A 17,841-nucleotide genomic window follows, 5' to 3' on the forward strand; every position below is an offset into this window, starting at 1 on the left:
CAACATTCAACAACAACTGGTTCTAATATGTTCTCTCAATGTTTCAAGCTTTATTACAAATGTCACAAAAAGATGTTAATATTTCACTGCTGTTCTTGGATTTTCATCACAATAAAATACATTGAACATAATCTTCCCAGAAGTTATTTACAAAAGTTTAAGCTATTGCCATTATAAATTACAATAACGTTTAAGTATTAATTATTTTTAAAAAATAAAAGCCATTGTTATTTGTAATATCAATACATCTAAGTCACATAAATACAACACATATTGCATTACAAATGCTATAGGTGTCACATTTGCGAAAGTTAAAACTATTGGCATTGTAAATGACAAAGCTATTAATTTCGCTATTTTCAAAACCAACACATAAATAAAAAAATTGACATTCACAATACCAATAGCTCAAACTTTCCTAATGCGAGACCTATTGCATTGCAAATGCTTGTTTCCACCGTGCTTTGCACTGTGTCTGTGAGCCTGCAGCTTAATGAAGGTCTTTAAATGCCATCCAGTTGCCAGTAATGCTTTTGATCAAATGTTTCTATACTGCAGTATTTGGCAAACATTTGTCTAAAATTGATTGACCAACATTTCCAATCCAATGTAAAATGTTATTTAAAGTCTACCCAGTTTTAAACAGTGTGCCTGGACCATTGTTCTTAATGCAAAAAGCACATTATTGACCCGTTTACGAGTTCCTGGGCAGGCGGTATGCCATCGCCATGCCCCCGCACCACTGAAAAACATCGCCGCCTGCCAGATTATGACTTTAAAGTAGTCTGGCAGGCAGGCGGTGTGGCGGTCGAACGACGGTGCCTCTTTCAAAGGTGGCGGTGCAATGGGATCACACAACAATGTTCCTACAGGGCATGGACTCCAAAGTCCATGCCGTGCAGGAACTAGCGTGCATGCACACATGGGGGCACCTGCAGGGCCCCCTTTTTTTCCCTCTCCGCCTGAGTTTTCATGTCGGTTCCACCACCTTGAAAACGTTGACGGAGAGGAAACTCGCAATATGCTTGGCAGGCCCACTTTGGCCAGGTCACTGACATTGCACAGGCACACTCGTCCCAATTCTACATGTATTTACATCTAAAATTCAGGGATACTGATGTGTGTTTTCATTATTTTAACACAGCTGCAGCTCACCAATATTACTGCAAGTAATCTCTGTGACACCCTCCCATTTCTCACAAATAAGGTCATGTTTTGATCTGAAACAAACATTTTTATGGAAACACAAATAAATACTCTTTCTCTGCTAAATGTATGTAATAGACTCTTACACATCACCTACACTAAAAATAAATTAAAGGAAAAATATATTTAAAGCAATCTATTTAAGAATTATTAAATGTCATCAGGGCAGGATATTCTGCAGAACAGAGCTGGTTCTATCAGGGGCCCCCAGAAAGGCTGGGGCCCTGGGCCAGAGCCGACTTTGCCCATGCCTTAAAACGTCTTTGGTATGGGGAAACGAATGACTCATTAACTTAATGTCTTTGTGGAGGGCACAGTGTGTGTTAGCTTTGGACTATGTCCCAGATACTTATGCGTGATAGGAGATTAATTCTGGCCAAGAAGTAACATAGAAAGAATTAAACACGAGCTGCACAGAAAATCAGGCTCAGGCGCTAAGGAGATTGTACCGTCATAATACACAGTTCATCTAATATCAGAGAAGTGAGGGTCATGTCAACATATAAGGCAGCGAGGAACAAAATGATAGTTGGGAATGAAGCCACGTAGTTCTCATTGTCAGCTTTAGCCCATTTGTGTCATTCCCCATCACAGACTGAGCAGATTTGGGAAGGGCAAACTGATAACAAATGCATGGTATTACAAAAAAAGTGTGTATCCAATCAAGGAACAAATTCAGAGGGAAGTATAGAAGAAAGGTTGACTATCAGTTGATGTCATTAATTTAAACATAAAGTGTATAATTGTGTACCTGTTAAGAGTAGCGATATTGAGAAAATGATTGCCTCTCCTGCAGCAGGATAGGAAAAAGCACACGTTATTAACTGCTTTCGCGAAAAAAACCAATGACAACATTTTTAACAAGCCTCTGGCTTCTTTAGACAGACACTCACATGGTAGATGTGGGAATTATGGGTACATATTGTTCAACGTGTGGAAATAAATGCAAGTGGTATTTGTTGAGATGAAATACAGTCCCAGGGCTCCTTGACTGCATAGCTTTTACAAAACAGCAAACAAGAGCAAAGCTGAAGATTATCCAGCGATTCTTTACAACCAAGTGTCAATGCCTTTCATATAGGTGTTGCTTTGTAAAACACATAAATAAAAGGCATCATCACTTACAATGCCAATAGCTTAAAATCTCGCAATTGTGAGACCTATTGCATTGCAAATGCTGAGGGATCACACAACAAAACATTTCATCCTAGCCTGTTCCTCGGTCCTGCACTAGGCAACTCATGGGAGCACATTGGCATGCACATGCCTTTAAAAGTTAGGGTTGGGGATGTAAATATATATTAGACTGGCCATGCATTTCATGAACTCTAAAGTATGGGATCTGCAATATGGATAGAGGACATTTCTCTCCTGTCTGCAGTGGACTTCCACTGCTTCAGCTCTTCACTAAATCAGATACTGCTGTAGCAAGTGCACAGAGTCCTTTTTACTCCATTCCTCTCTCTCTCAACCAGATTGTGAGGATATTGTTCAGAATTTCCCAAACTACATACATTTCGTGAGGTGTGGAGCATGTGGTGGCCAATGCAAACTGGATATTTCTATCCCCTGTCTGCACTGGTCTTCCACTGTGTCAGCCTTTCACTAAGTCAGTTCTGACGTAAAGGAGGTGCACAATACATTTTCCTGTTCTCGCACTGTTGCATATCAGGAGACACCCAGAAAGTTTTTTCCTGTTTTCGCACTGTTGCATATCAGGAGACACCCAGAAAGTTTTTAAGTTCATAATTTCATTAAGTGCAAAATTATGAATTGTATCCAATTCTCGCAGATAAATTTAGGTTTTACGAATTTTACCTAACATTCAAATTGTTTTAATTTTTGTTAGACATTTAACTAAGATTCAGGATTTTATTGATGTTACTTTTAATTCCAGAGAAAGCTCCATCAGTAATCACAATCTATTTTGTTTTTCTTTCTGTAGAAATAATCACAAATCTTCAATGCTTGGATACAGGAGTGATCATGAAGAACCTACTAAATGCCTTACCCAGAAGCTGGCTGAGTTCCGCGGAGCAGGTGACTTGGCACCAGAGAAGTTGCCTTGAGCCCCCTAGAGAATGGTTACATGTGTTTTGGACTTTCCTTCAACAGGACGTTGATGCCTTATTCCCCTTTGAGGGCTATCCTTTGGTGCCTTTATGCGTAATGGATAATGATGTCCAGCAGCTTCAGCTGGCACGGCTGAGACAGAAATCAGCTCTGCTCTTCCAGAACAAAGATGGACATAGCCTGGCAGAAAATAGTATCAGAATATTGGAGACTCTTGGCTGCACAGTGATACACCAGTGGGACTCAAAGGTGTGGCATAAAGATCTTTCAAACTATATTCTTACACCGACATCAAACAATATCCTAAAGACCTTTTCAAATCTAGGTGTGGACACGGTTATAAGGAAGTTGACAGCAATGTCATCAGAAGAGATAAAGCTGCTTACTCACTTGCTCTCCCAGGCCACATTTTTCAGCACAGAGGAGTGCAAGGTTTTGTCTCAGTTGCCAATCTTTTGCAAGTTAAATTCCCTCCAATCACCAGGGTTAGAGCTGGTTGCAGCTGTTAATGTCCGAGCTGTAGATAAATGTAGTGTGCCAGCTATTCCCAGGGATCTGGTGCTGCCAGAGACGCTGCTTGACAGTAGAGATGAACAAGATCGGAGGCTGTTATTGCAGATGAAAGTCCCCTTCCTCAGTGCGGCCGATGTGGCTTCTTTGTCAGTCATGGCAATCAAAAATGGGAAGTATTGCTATCAGCAAAACCAAGCCGAAAGCATTATGCTGTGGATTCTGAGAAATGGTGATGTACTATTTAGCCAGAATAATGAACTCAGGAAAAACTGTGAAAGTCTGCCCTTCATACCTTGTAATAGACAGATGGTGAGACCGTCTTCTCTTTTTGACCCCCAAATGAAAATATTTCAGGAAATGTTTGAGCCTCAGATGTTTCCACCAAATAGTTTTCAGGAACCTCAAATATTGAAGTCTCTGAGAACTCTTGGGCTGAAGAATGCCATTGAGCACATCTCAATGGGAGATTTTTTACAGATTGCAGGTGATGTGAGCAGAAACCAAGGAATTAAACAACTCCAGGTTCTAGAGAGAAAAGCGATAGCACTGGTAAAAGTCTGCAATGATACCCAGCTATTATTTAACTTTGATAGTAAGAACAGGCAATCCTTGTGTAGCATGGCGTGGGTGCCGTGCATTGATTCAAATTCTCGTACTATATTTTGCAAACCCAAAGACATGAGAAATAAGAAGCACTCTTCTCTTGTGGAGTTCTCAATGCCCATCACTGATAAGTTCAATGAACAAGCAAGTAACAGTCTTGGCCTGAATGACTCACCACCTCCTGAGAAAGTTGTAGAAAACCTCAAAGCTCTTAGCCTTAGGTTCCTGAAAGAAGATTTTGCCTCACTGGTCATGAAACTGCACAACATTTACAAGCATGTGCAAGACAATCTAGGCCAGTTCTGCTACATGATAAATGGTATGAAGATCTGGAATGGTGAGGGCTTTTCTGACCCATCTGAGATACTTTTGTCCTATCCAGAAGACTTAGATCTGAGCTACCAGATCAAGAAAGTGCCCCAGGATTTCCTGATCTACAAAAGGTTCTTCCAGCAGTGTGGGGTTCGTGAGACCATGGCAGACAGTGAGATCGCTAGTATGCTTCAGAAAGTCATGAATGATATACACATCAGGAGTTCAGGTTGTGGCACCAATGTTGAATTAAAGTTTTCTATATCTGTTTTGGACTGGATGAAGAGAAGAGGCCTTCACAGTACAGATGATCTTCCTATTCCAGTGCAGTCAGGGACCGGTGTTTTTACCTTAAAGCCCTTGTCCACTGTCTTGTTCTGTGATATGTCAAAGGAGTGCCTGAATGACCTCGGACATGATCTGGACTATCACATTGTTCATGAAGGTATCACGTGGGCCACAGCCGCCTTTCTTAAAGTCCCATTACTCAGCACCAAGATACTAAAGCCTGAGTATTTTGAACCTTGGGGGCCATCAGAACCCATTACACTTCGAATAAAGAACATCCTCAGAGAATACAGTGAAGAGGTTGACCTCTTCAAGGAGTTGATACAGAACGCTGATGATGCAGGTGCCACAATCTGTAACTTCTTGGTGGATATGAGACAAAACCTTTCATTTCGAAAAAGTCTCATAGACCCAGAAATGGCCTCGTGTCAGGGGCCTGCATTGTGGTCATTTAATAACAGCAAGTTCAGTGATGAAGACTTCTGTAATATCACACGGGTTGGAGCAGCTACTAAAGAGCTCCAAATTGAGAAGATTGGAAAATTTGGTCTTGGATTCAATACAGTGTATCGTGTAACCGATGTGCCATCTATAATCAGTGGTAGCAGTATACTTATGTTTGATCCCAATGCAAATCATCTCAAGAAACACATTCAAAGTGAAGCCAATCCTGGTATCAAGCTAAACCTCCAGAAGCACCCTCAAGTACTTCAATTATTTACTGATCAGTTCCACCCATATGAAGATGTTTTTGGTTGTGATCTGAAGGGAGCACTCGACTACAATGGAACTCTTATTCGTTTGCCTTTCAGAACAATAGAAGATGCAAAAAGGTCAAAGATTTGTGATCAAAGCTTCGATGAACAAGAGATTAAGGTACTTGTGAATATCTTTCAAGAGTCTTCCCAAAATCTCATTGTTTTCTTGAAAGGAGTGCATGAGGTAACTCTCGGGTTTCTTCCTCCGGATCTGTCCTCACCCGATAAACAGGAATTGCAGCTGAAACTCTGCAGAGAGGACGTTCATATGTTTGGCATACCTGGGGATTTTCTGCTGCAGAAGAAACAAGAGGCTGTCTCAGCAGTGCTGTCAGGAAGCAACGTTGTAGATGTCAGTGGGTCTAAAATCATCAAGGTAACAGGTATACAAAACGCAGCAAATTATGAAAATTATTATCTGCTGCACTCCAGCTTTGGAATTGGTGAATCATTTCAAATATTCAAAGAGAATATCGATAAAAAAACTAGGTTTTCACTTCCGGCGGCTGGGCTTGCCTTGCCACTTATAAAAAATCTGAGCACTGGGAGATGGAAACCAGCTGTGGAAAACTTTGATGGACAAGTCTTCTGTTTTCTGCCTCTACCCATTTTTTCTGGCTTTCCATTTCACCTTAATGGATCTTTCTCAGTCATGTCCAATAGAAAGAGTCTCTGGGAGGCGACTAGAAAGGGAGATTGGAATAAATCTTTGCTTTGTGATGCTGTTCTGGTTGCATGGGCAAGGGCTCTAGCTTATCTACAAATAATGTGCCAAAACGGTGACTTAGAAGACTACACCTACCACACTTTTTGGCCTGACATCAGAAGAACCAAATCTGTATTTACAGAGGCTCTAAAAGCTTTCTACAGAGCAGTGGCCTTTGGCATTGATAATGAGGTTCTTTCAGTGTTCAGTAATGGGCATATGTGGTGCTCAATTAAACATGCATGCTTCTTAAGCCCTGATATTGTGGAAAATCAGCATGTTGGAGAGGTGGCATCACAGGTGTTTTCTGAAAAGCTCCCAGTGACGTTTGTTGCTATCCATCTTCCACAATGGGTGACAGATGGTTTCCACGCAAGTGGTTGTAGCAATGCCCTGTTTGCAAATACTTATGATTGGGAAAGATTTTTTCGGGATATTGTATTCAATAACCTGAATTGCTTAGCAGCAGAAAATAGGGATACACTTGTGATACATGCCATTGATATGAACAACAAGGAGGTGGACCAGCTACTAAAGTCTGTCCCGTGTATACCATCAACCCCATCTGGAACCTTACAACTCATTGCAAATCTAGTGCACCCACATGGTAAAGTGGCACCACTGTTTGAGAAGCAAGACAGACGCTTTCCTCAAGGAACACCAGAAACATATCTGAACTCTGACCGACTGTCTCGCTTGGAACGTCTTGGGATGTTAAAAGATACTATGCCGATTACGCAACTGGCTGAGCGAGCTCTGACTATCACAGCATTGTGGACGATAGACAGACAAAAGGCATGCACTCGCATTAACTGTGTTCTGGAGCTTCTAAGAGACCTTGTAGAACTACCTTTTACCAACACAGAGCAGGCAATGTTCAGGAAAATCTCATTTCTCCCTTCTGATCTTCCTTATGGTAGCAGTGAGCAAGAAAATGACATTGTGCTCAAGAGCCCTATTGAGATCTATCATTACAAATACCTTAATCTGGTAAATATGAGCGAATCTGTCCTAAGCAAAGAGCATATAGCACAGGATTTTAGCTTCACTTCAGATATCAGTGAGTTTTTTGGGCTGGACCATTGTCCATCATTTCAGACAGTGATGTTGCAGCTAGAAAAAGCTCATAAGAAAACTAAACTACTGACAAAGCAAGAACTTGCACATATATTCAGAAAGTGCTATACCTACTTAAACACAGTGATAAAGCCGAACACTGTGAAGGAGATTAGAAGCAGAGCTCAAACGTTTCCCTTTGTTCTCATTGGTCATGAGTGTGTGCCTTTAAATTCCGTTGCACGCAACATATTATTTGATGCAGCGCCTTACCTGTATCAGCTGCCTAAGGAGTACCAAGTGTTTGATAAGTTATGGGACGGTGTGGGCCTTTCTGACTCATTCGGCCACAGTAATTACATGGCAGTCCTTCAGAGTATGGCTAAAACATACAAAGGTAAGGCATTGCCAAAAAGAGAGTTGAAATTAGCTTTGACCATTCTAAATACTGGTTTACTGGGAACAGCTGATGAAGATGCTGTTAGCCAATATGAGTCTCAAGGTATCTTCCTCCCTGATCAACACTGTGTTTTGCGTCCTGCAGACAAGCTCCATTTCAATGACACACCATGGCTCCCTTGTGATAAAAATACACTCTTCTGCCATAAAATGATCCCCCGTCCTGTGGCTTTGAGATTCAGGGTACCAACCAAGATTCACAAAACACTGCAGAACCTGAAAATGTGTGAGCTATCCCACTGGGTGTCAAACTTTGGGGCCAAAGAAGATCTTACAAGACGTATCAAAAATATTATCAGCGAGTACTCATCCAAAGAAGATATCCTGAAAGAGCTGATCCAGAATGCTGATGACTCTGGTGCCACAGAGCTCCATTTTGTGTGGGACAGTCGGACACACCCAGCAATGCGAGTCTTTGGGGAAACATGGCAGCCTTTACAAGGGCCAGCCCTCTGCATCTATAACAACAAACTTTTTACCAATGAAGATATTGATGGGATACAGCAGCTAGGCAAAGGTAGCAAAGGAGACAAGCTGGACAAAACAGGGAAATATGGACTTGGGTTTAATGCTGTTTACCACTTGACCGACTGTCCATCTTTTGTCACTGGAGACAGCATGTTGTGTATCTTTGACCCAAACCTTCTCTTCCTGCCAACATCTGATGATAATTCCCCAGGTGGGATGTTCGCTGTCAACCAAGAATTTAAGGATACGTTTAAAGATGTGTACACAACATTCCTTCCTAAGCAGTTTAACCTGCAGCAAGGGACTCTGTTCCGCTTGCCACTTCGGACAGCTGAGACTGTGTCCAAATCTCAGATCTCCGACCAGACCGTCTCTAGTGATGATGTCAAAGAACTGTGGATAGCTCTTGAGAGGGATGCAGACAACCTGATGTTATTTCTGAACAACTTAAAAACCATAACTTTCTCTGTGATTTCAATGGAAAGCCACCAGCTGGAGAATATCATCTCTGTTGAAGCAAAACTCAGCAGTCGATGTGCACAGATTCGGAAGAGTTTCCAGGAAAAGCTTTGCCTGTATGCTGAGGCAGATGTGCCTCCAGACAAGGACATGCCATACCAGGTGTTTTACAGAATGCAGGTGAAATGCAGCAGTTCCACATTATCAAGTAACTGGATTTTAGCCAGACAGATTGGAGTGTATGGTGAGGATAGAGAGGCTGATGTGCAAAAGGCATGTAAGAGTTTGAGACAGGCCCGATTGCCACATGGTGCTGTGGCAGCGTGTGTTAACGATCATGTACCAGGTAGAGCTTTCTGTACTCTGCCCCTGCCAGTGAAGACTGGCCTTCCTGTCCATATCAATGGAAATTTCATTTTGGATTCCGCCCGCAGGGACATCTGCAAAGAGGATGGAGGAAGCTCCAAAACAGAGTGGAACTCACTGCTTCTATCACATCTTCTTGCGCCCCTGTACGCTGATATCCTGAAACATATATGGGATATTCTGACACAGAGCACAGATGAAATGTTCAAGTTTATGCATCTCACAGGATGTGAAAACGTCCTTGTCCCCAAATATTTGAGGTTTTTCCCCACTATTTCTCAAGATATTGCTCCATTCTGGCAAAACATTATCATGCTTGTTTACTGCACAGTCCATGAAAAACAGTTCCCACTCATTCCAATATTTAAGATGGAGACCACACGGCTTCATACTCATATCAGCAAGCATGTGTGTTTAGCTTGGGCAGCGGTTGGTCAAGGAACAGTAACCGAAGAGCCATACTTTACTATTGATAAAGTTCCAGAGGAGGTGATGGAGGTACTTCAAGCAATAAATATGAAACTGGTTAATCCCTTTGCCAGCCTTTGCAGAATCTTTGAAGAGTTTAGAAGGGCAGAGGTAGAAGCTCTAGACATAAGTCCTCTAACAGTTTGCAACTTCCTGAAGTTACAGAAGCTGCTCCCAGAGGGACGTGAGTTGCCATGTCCTGTGAGTGAAACACTACTAAGAAATACAATGAACTGTCGTTCACTGGTAAACTTCTGCTTGAATGTAGCAGCAAAAACAAATGTTGCTTACTTGAATGGAGTACCTCTTTTAGTGACCGAGGATGGGAACCTCAGAGAATTCAATAAGGATGAACCCAAATACTATAGCTGCTATTATAACCTTTTTCCAATGCAGAAGCATCATTTTGCAACCTATAAATATATTACCAGTGAGCATGCTGATGTGCTCAAGACCGCAGGTTTTCTCAAAGAGTTCACCATCCAAGCATCGGCTGATTACATTAAAGAACATTTGGGGACCAGCTTCCAAATTTTAGGGAATCAGAAGACGGATTTACTAGAATTATCGAAAGACATAAAAGAATGGCTTCAGAAAGTTTGGGAGTTCTTTGAAAGCAAAATATGCAAACCCCACGCTCGAGATGAGAAAGCAATTGGTATAAAGTTTCAAGAGCTGATCAGCTTTTTCTCCGACTGGGCGATTCTACCAGTTTCCTTAAATAATGACATCCATGAAAGATTCCTTGCTCCCCCAGGGCACCATGACCGATTCCTTGTCCCTCTTGGACAGCTCAATAATATCATGTATGATGTTTCAGGTGATGTAGAAAAATGTCTTTCAAAATTGGGATTCACAACACTCAATATTGCAATGATTCCAGTGGACATACGAATTCATTGCTTGAAATCACTAGTGCTGCAGACTGGTAACTGTTACTCAGTTATACAGAAGCTGAGTGCCAGAGCTGACCTGCAGTGGAACAGGCTCGTGTGCTGGGAAATTGACAGGTTGTTGAAATATTTCATAGATGGAATATCTGTGGTTAAGAACAAAGATGTCTTTCTGTATTATTTGCAGTCAGTGCCCTTGTTTGAGACAACACAAAAAGTCAGAGTCTGCCTAAATTCATTTGATAAAATCTATATTCTTCAAACTAAACTTTCAGAGAACTCTAAGGCCTTTGAAGAACTTTACCAATTAGACCCTAAGACAGTTTTTCTAAATAATTCCCCAATGAACAAGGTTTTGGCCAATCATCTCAACATCAAGATCATAGATGATTTGACATTTTTCATCACATTTGTGATTCCGCAGATTCCACATCTCCAAGAAGTAGAGCTCTTGAAAACGCTGCAGTTGCTTGTGTGCATAATACGTTATGATTGGCAGTTGTATCCTGTGCACAAAAATACCATAGTGGCCTCTTTTCAGCCTATCAAATTAGTTCGCAACTCTGAGGGAGATCTTCAAGAAGCCTCTTACTTCTATGACAAAAATGTTTCCAGTTTTTCAACTTTAGGACTTCATTCGAAGTTTATCCCTGAGCAGTTCCTTAAGGCACTGGGGCTTCAGTACTTTGAGATACAGAATGTACTCATAGATCTTGGCATGAAATGTGAGATATCAGAGGACGACTTTATAATGTTTGCAACCCAAATTGAAAGAGAAGCTAAAGGTGGCACCTCCGTGCTAGAGCTTACCCCGAAGATAGAAGTTCTGTTTCACCATTTGCTCTCACTAAAAGAGGCAGAGCTTCAAGACAGCTTTGTGAACAAAACATCTTGCATCAAATTCTTGATCCCACTGGAAATCAAAACAAAACTGCGGAGTCTTCATTTGCCTCATGCACAGAACGCACACCTGATTGCTCTTAGGAATTCACTAGTCATTCAACAGGATGAAGATATGGATCTATTGTGGACATCTGTGGCAATACTGTCAACAAGGAGTGGTCTGTCAAAGAACCATTTGAAGGTACTCCAAAGGTTTGGTGTTCTCTGTGAACCACCATCTCATCTGGTGCTGGAAAATTTAAAAAACATTTGCAAAACTCCATGTTGCACAACGGAACTGGTGAGCACCCGCAGTCAGGTCCTCCAAACAATGTACACATTTCTACAAAAGGACCTCGATTTTGAGATTGCATTATTAAAGGATCTATCCTGCATTCTAGTGGACGACGATGCTCTGGCAGAACCCAACCAGGTGGTTTTTTCTTTAAGCGCTCCTTTGGAATTGCGTCCATATCTTTACAAGTTGCCTCCACTGTTGGCACGCTTTAGCATGCTTTTCCAGAAAATTGGGGTACAACCCGAGGCCACCCTTTTTCACTATGCAAGGGCCCTTGCCGCCATCCACGCTGAGAGTTCAGAGAAAGAATCTCTGCACCCCAATCTTAAAAGGGCAGTTTTTAAGGCCACCCAGGAATTTTTCAGAATTCTTGGTGAAGATAAAACAACAGTTATTCAAGACCTAAAACCACTGTACCTTCTAGCCACAGATGGGAAACTATATGAGTCGGGTACATTGGTTCTTCTGAACAAAGCCATTTCCATGAATGCAATTAATAAAATGAATGCAACTTTTAAATTCCTAGCATCTCTTAATGGAAGTAGGGAATTCAAGGACCTTTATCAACTGGAAAGAGTTATTGATAATTTACCTGAGAACATGCGTCCAAAGTTGTTTTCTCAAATTGTTAATGAAAACATTTGTGATCAATCATTGGAACTCTGCAAATTAGGGGGTGACTGTCAGTTTAAAGGTCACTTACAAGAGCTCTTGAGCTCCCGGGAATTTCAAGATGGCCTAGCCTGCCTTCTAAGGTGGCAAAGTAATGGGGATGTGTCCGATGAAGAAGCTGCCAAGGAATGTAGTGTTGTGTTTGGTAAACTAAAAATTATTTGCTGTTGTAAGCTTGAGGCAATTCTCATTTATGATTCTCAGCCCCTATGTGGCACTAACAGACACAGACAAGTCATCATCGTAAAAGGCAGCGATGATTTGTGTCAAGTTTATATCGAGCACAGAGAGGAAAGGCATAACAGACATGGAGTCAAAGTATTGCGTACTCTGGCAAAAGAAATTAATGGGATTCTGAAGAATATACTGCAGCCAAAGTGTACAGATTTGCTTATGGAAATGCTAGAATGCAGACACCCAGAGGAAATAAGCCACATTCTTAGAGAGAATGGTGTAAGGACGAAGACTCTGACATGTGATGATGCATTTTCTTTCCCGCCTCCAGGTGAGACAATTCCAGGGGAATGGCATGACTGCCTGGACATGAGCATTCTCAACAGTTTCAAAGTAGGGGACTACGTTGGCTACATGGATCCTTCCGGAGAAGATGTCTACCTCTATGCTGTCATTCAGGAACAGCTGGAATCAAAGATCAGTGGACAGACTGAAGTACAGATGTTCCGAATCAGCCTTGGACCAGATCGGATCATTGATGCAACCATTTTTGATTTGTATCAATTCAAAAGGAGTGTCAAAAACAAAAACAAATGCAGAGAGCTGGTTGTGGTGGAAAATCTCGAAGAACAGAAGGATTCACAAGACAAATGGTTTGAGAAGTCTTTAGGAGACATCAAAAAAGAGATTGATGATAGACTTTGTGAGATTTGGAAGCTGTCTAATGATGAAAGAATCAAAGCTGTAAGAAGACTTTATCTGAAGTATCATCCAGATAAGAACATAGGGCAGGAGAAGCTTGCAACAGAGATTTGCAAATATCTCCAGCAGAGGATCAAAGACCTAGAGACAGGGAGACTGTACAATAACACCGGGAACTCGAACAACTGGTCCAAACAATCTGGAGGTTTTTCGAATTTCTGGAGCCAGTGGGATGGAGAAGCACATCAGCATCGTAGGTATCGTGAACATTTTTCAAGCAGATCCAACTGTGATTACAACTTCTGGAAGTTCCACAGGCAACACAACAGTAAGCACAAAGAGGCACCAAGACCAGAAGAAGCAAAACGATGGTTTCGGCAGGCGGAATGTGACCTAAGAGCTGCGGCCAATTCTGTGGGACAAGATAGTCCAGAATGGGTGTTCTACAAGGTCCACCAAGCTGTAGAGAAATCTCTTATTGCAGCTTATTACAAGCTAGGAAGGCACCCTGATTTTGATTGCCCCATAACCTACATGGCAGCCAAAGTGTCTGCTTTCAGTGGTAGCCTCAATGCCATAAATTCAAAAGTCAGTCAATTACAAAAGTATGGGGTGGATAATAGGAAAACACAATACCCACATTACCATCCATCACCATGTATACCCAATGAAAGTTTTCCATCAGACAAGGAGGAAGCAGTGCTTCAACTGGCCAAAGATGTGCTTGACAAAATCAAGGAATATATTCAACAATGATAACTTATGAAAGGGGTGCCTCCTATTGGTACACATTTTCATTAAGGACACAAAACACACGTGACAGTGATAAAGCCACAGATGGATTGTCATTTCCACCTGTCTTCGGTCATTGCCTCAACTTGCTTTGTCTTGAATTACCAAAAGACACACAATGGCGCCATGGTCTTGTTACAAGTAGCGATATTTATTACTCCTAATACATAATGCTGTGCAGTACATTCTTTATATGGTGCAATAAATAGCAGCTGATAAGAGCTTCTCCTCTAAAATTGGGGAGTAGCATGGAGTTTGGTGCTTGCTGCAACAAAATCTGCATGTCCAATCATTTATCCGACATTTTTCCCAAATAAATATCTGCAATATTGACCTGCCAATATTTATCCAGGGGATTAGGTTTTTATTTTACCTGGTATTGGCTGTGTCCCTACAAAATCCATCAAATGCATAATTATGATCTGTGCAGCAGCATGAGTTACTGCACATATTGTAATTTAACAGGCCACTTTTAAAGAGGCCTAAAAGATTGCATTCTTGCAGCTTAAAAATGACTCATTTCATTCCAGGAGCGTTTTCAAAAGTCTTTTTGACTGTTATCACCTGTGCTTGTGCATTGCCCTGATCTTTTTGTTTTTTATTTTCCAGCTGTCTTTACATGAGATTTGTACACTTCTTAACGTGAAGAATCTGGTACTATAACTAAAATATAATATTGCACAGTGACATAATTGAAAAAATTATGAATATGGATAATTTAAGACCATTTACAAACAACTTGAATTAAGGTTACAGGAAGGTAGCTTAAGGGGGAGGAGGAGCAGTTGGGTGGGGCAAAGAAATTCAATCGCAATTGTCCATGCACAAGTGTTCAGTTGCAGAATTTGAAACTTCACCCTCTCCCACACTTATTTTTAGGAAATTATACAGAGTCATAGCAGGAGATAGGAACAAGGTGCACTGTCTGTTCATTAGTACCTAACTTAAATGTCTCACGAAACCAACGATCACGGCCCATTTGTGTCCTTACTAAAACAATCTCACATTTTCTAATTCCCAAATTAGGGATGTTTTTGCTAAAATAATGTATTATTCTTACTTTCCATGAAAGTAATTCCCTGCAGGGAGGTATGATAAGGAAATTAATCAGATCCAAATTGTTCATTTACAGTAATAATACTACTGATGGTTAGTGACCAAACCCAGGCCTATTCATAGGGACTAAGAGCAGGTTGAGAGTATGGGCATTGGACAGAGAGCCAGTTTTTCTGAGACAAGGACAACAAAGGAGTTATGCATTAGTTATTATGTGTAGCCTGAAAAGTGTTTAATACTTCAAAGAAACTGTTTATTTAAAGTACAAAAGCTGTAGATAAAAACCAGACATTCTCTAGCTCTTGAATATTGGTGTAAATAAGTGGTTTATGATAAGAGGTGGTACTACAGTTGTAAGCCAGATATTATATAAAGGTGTTCCATAAATAAACACAGATGGTCTCTGCCTTTCATTTTTAATTTGCATGAATGTGTTCTCAATCCCTTTGTCGTCCTTCAGCTTCCTTAGTGGAAACTACATGATCTTTAGCAGAAGCCTTATACACTGTGTAGACCCTAAAGCCAAGAGAACCTTGGTATTGAAGAGTTGAATCTTATTCAGAAAAACCTGCATGGTTCAATGGATTGCAAGAGGTGGTTAGTGTGTGTGTGTGTGTGTTCCACAGGATACACTGCAAGTGACAATTTTCCACATCATATATGTCCATATCACTTTACTGTTAGTCACTAAACATGGTAAAAAGTTTGTTCCTTTGTTTCCTAATTTCCCATGCTCACCGACAGCATACTGGGATCACACCTCTATCCCAAATTTCTACATAAATAAGCACCAAAATGTGCACACACGTTGCCACCATGGACACTCTGCAGACAACATACAGTGGACCATACACGAGGCACACCCCAGTATCAGCAAAAGTGTACTGTTTAGGAAAGCCCATCATTGAAGCTCTTGTTTTTCCACCCATATGTGGGGATTGAATGAAGATATCCGTTGGAGATAATTGAATTGCTGAATAATCCATCCTGTTCCTGCATCCCTGTGGTTCCATTAACTCTCTACCCTTGAGACCACGCATGATGCCACCTTTAGAATACATTACGATGCATCCTTATTTTCCAACACGGATAAAACACTTTAATTTGGGTTATAGACCTTCTCCATCTGTTTGGAGGGTCCTCCACACCATAGGAACCATCCTGGCAATGCACTTTTGCAGTATGTTGACTATTCCAACATAGCCGGCACCAGACGTGACTTGATGGGCTACTCTGAGAAGTCACATTTGGTTTCAGCCACGGCCCACCAAATGGGCATTTTACGTGGCTTGCTGTACACTGCTTTACCGACGTTACCACCCGCTCCCTCTTCCACCGGTTCCGGAGGCCTTGATTCCTCACACCCCGGCCATATGCCACACCTTCAGGCTGTGATTTACAGCCACACATTAACCACCCTGAGCCACACTACCAATATGATGGCCACCAAAGAGTGGTCTAGATGACCTTATGGCTCCCTACCTTTCCACTGTCAAGCCCACATATATATTCTACAGCATCCAGACAGCCACCACTCCTGAATCGGCAGTGTGGGTAGGTTGTGACCACAACGCTGTTAATATCTGTTTATCGCCGATACCTGTTAACATTTCTCCATGTCCTTTTCTCCATAACAGTACTACAGCGTGTGTTTTTTGGCATTTCTCGCACACTTAATTAAGTGCTAACTGTCCTTGTTTGAGGAGGCACACAACCCACTATTTGCCTGAGTTAAATAATCTCCGTCCATAATTAGTGAAATCCCATTACTGTCTTTATTTTTCAAGTGTGCCACGTGCATTGATTGTTTTAAGTATTTCATGGTGCTAGCCGCACTCCCGCCTTAGCAGCATGCTGTCAATTCCTCGCATGCTACACCAAAAGAGTTAGTCTTTAGTTATGATTTTGTCTATTGATGTTTTGCATCTTTGTTCCATTTGTATTCTAGGTCGGTCCTTGTATTTAGCATTGCACCAAGGTACCCCAAAATTAGGTTGGCTGTGGTTGGAATACCCTGGACAAGAATTAGATTCCATCCATTGTGTGATTAGATTCCTACTGGTCCTGATGAATTGCCACTTGATTACTTTAGACTATATGGCAAGAAACAGACAAGTAGGCTCATTCATTAAAAACCACTTTAAGAGATCTACTTAGTCTGTTTTAAACATTACTACTTTTAATACGCACAGGCACGTCACCAATCTACACTCGCTGGCTCCTCATGCATCCTGTCTTGCAGAGGAGTCAAGTTTATGAAATTAGTCAACAGCTGCCTATTGCAAGCGGATGATCTCTAATCATAATTGCATGTAACATATCTCCATACTTTTATTTGGTTGGCACATAATTTTAACTTCTTTTGCTGTAACTTGATCTAAATATAGTATAGAATGGTTTTATAATAATAGAATTTTATACACTTGAAATGTATGGGAGATATAGCACAGATGTAACATGATCGTTTGCACAATGACACTTCCAGCTGCCTGAGTAGATGAAACTCATTTATTATTTTATGTGTGGGGGGGGGGGGGGGTATTGTGATGATTTTAATTAATCAAGCAATAATTATTAAACTTTACACTCGCTGGCGCTACGCCTCACTTAACATATGACATTGGGACTAAAAAGATT

The 17,841-nt window shown here is 41.2% G+C and overlaps 1 protein-coding gene across 1 annotated transcript in view; it reads left to right on the forward strand.

Annotated features, from left to right (window-relative positions):
* LOC144770407 (sacsin-like) overlaps positions 1 to 15,595 on the forward strand; it is a 197,299-nt gene extending 181,704 nt beyond the window's left edge. The window contains exon 8 of the mRNA XM_078654916.1: positions 3,152 to 15,595. Within this exon, the coding sequence (XP_078511042.1) occupies positions 3,152 to 14,112 (10,961 nt within the window). The 3' untranslated portion in view covers positions 14,113 to 15,595. The remainder of the gene's footprint in view (positions 1 to 3,151) is intronic.
* The last annotated feature ends 2,246 nt before the right edge of the window (positions 15,596 to 17,841 follow it).

The sequence above is a fragment of the Lissotriton helveticus genome, chromosome 7, assembly GCF_964261635.1.
Source record: "Lissotriton helveticus chromosome 7, aLisHel1.1, whole genome shotgun sequence".
Taxonomy (NCBI): Eukaryota; Metazoa; Chordata; class Amphibia; order Caudata; family Salamandridae; genus Lissotriton; species Lissotriton helveticus.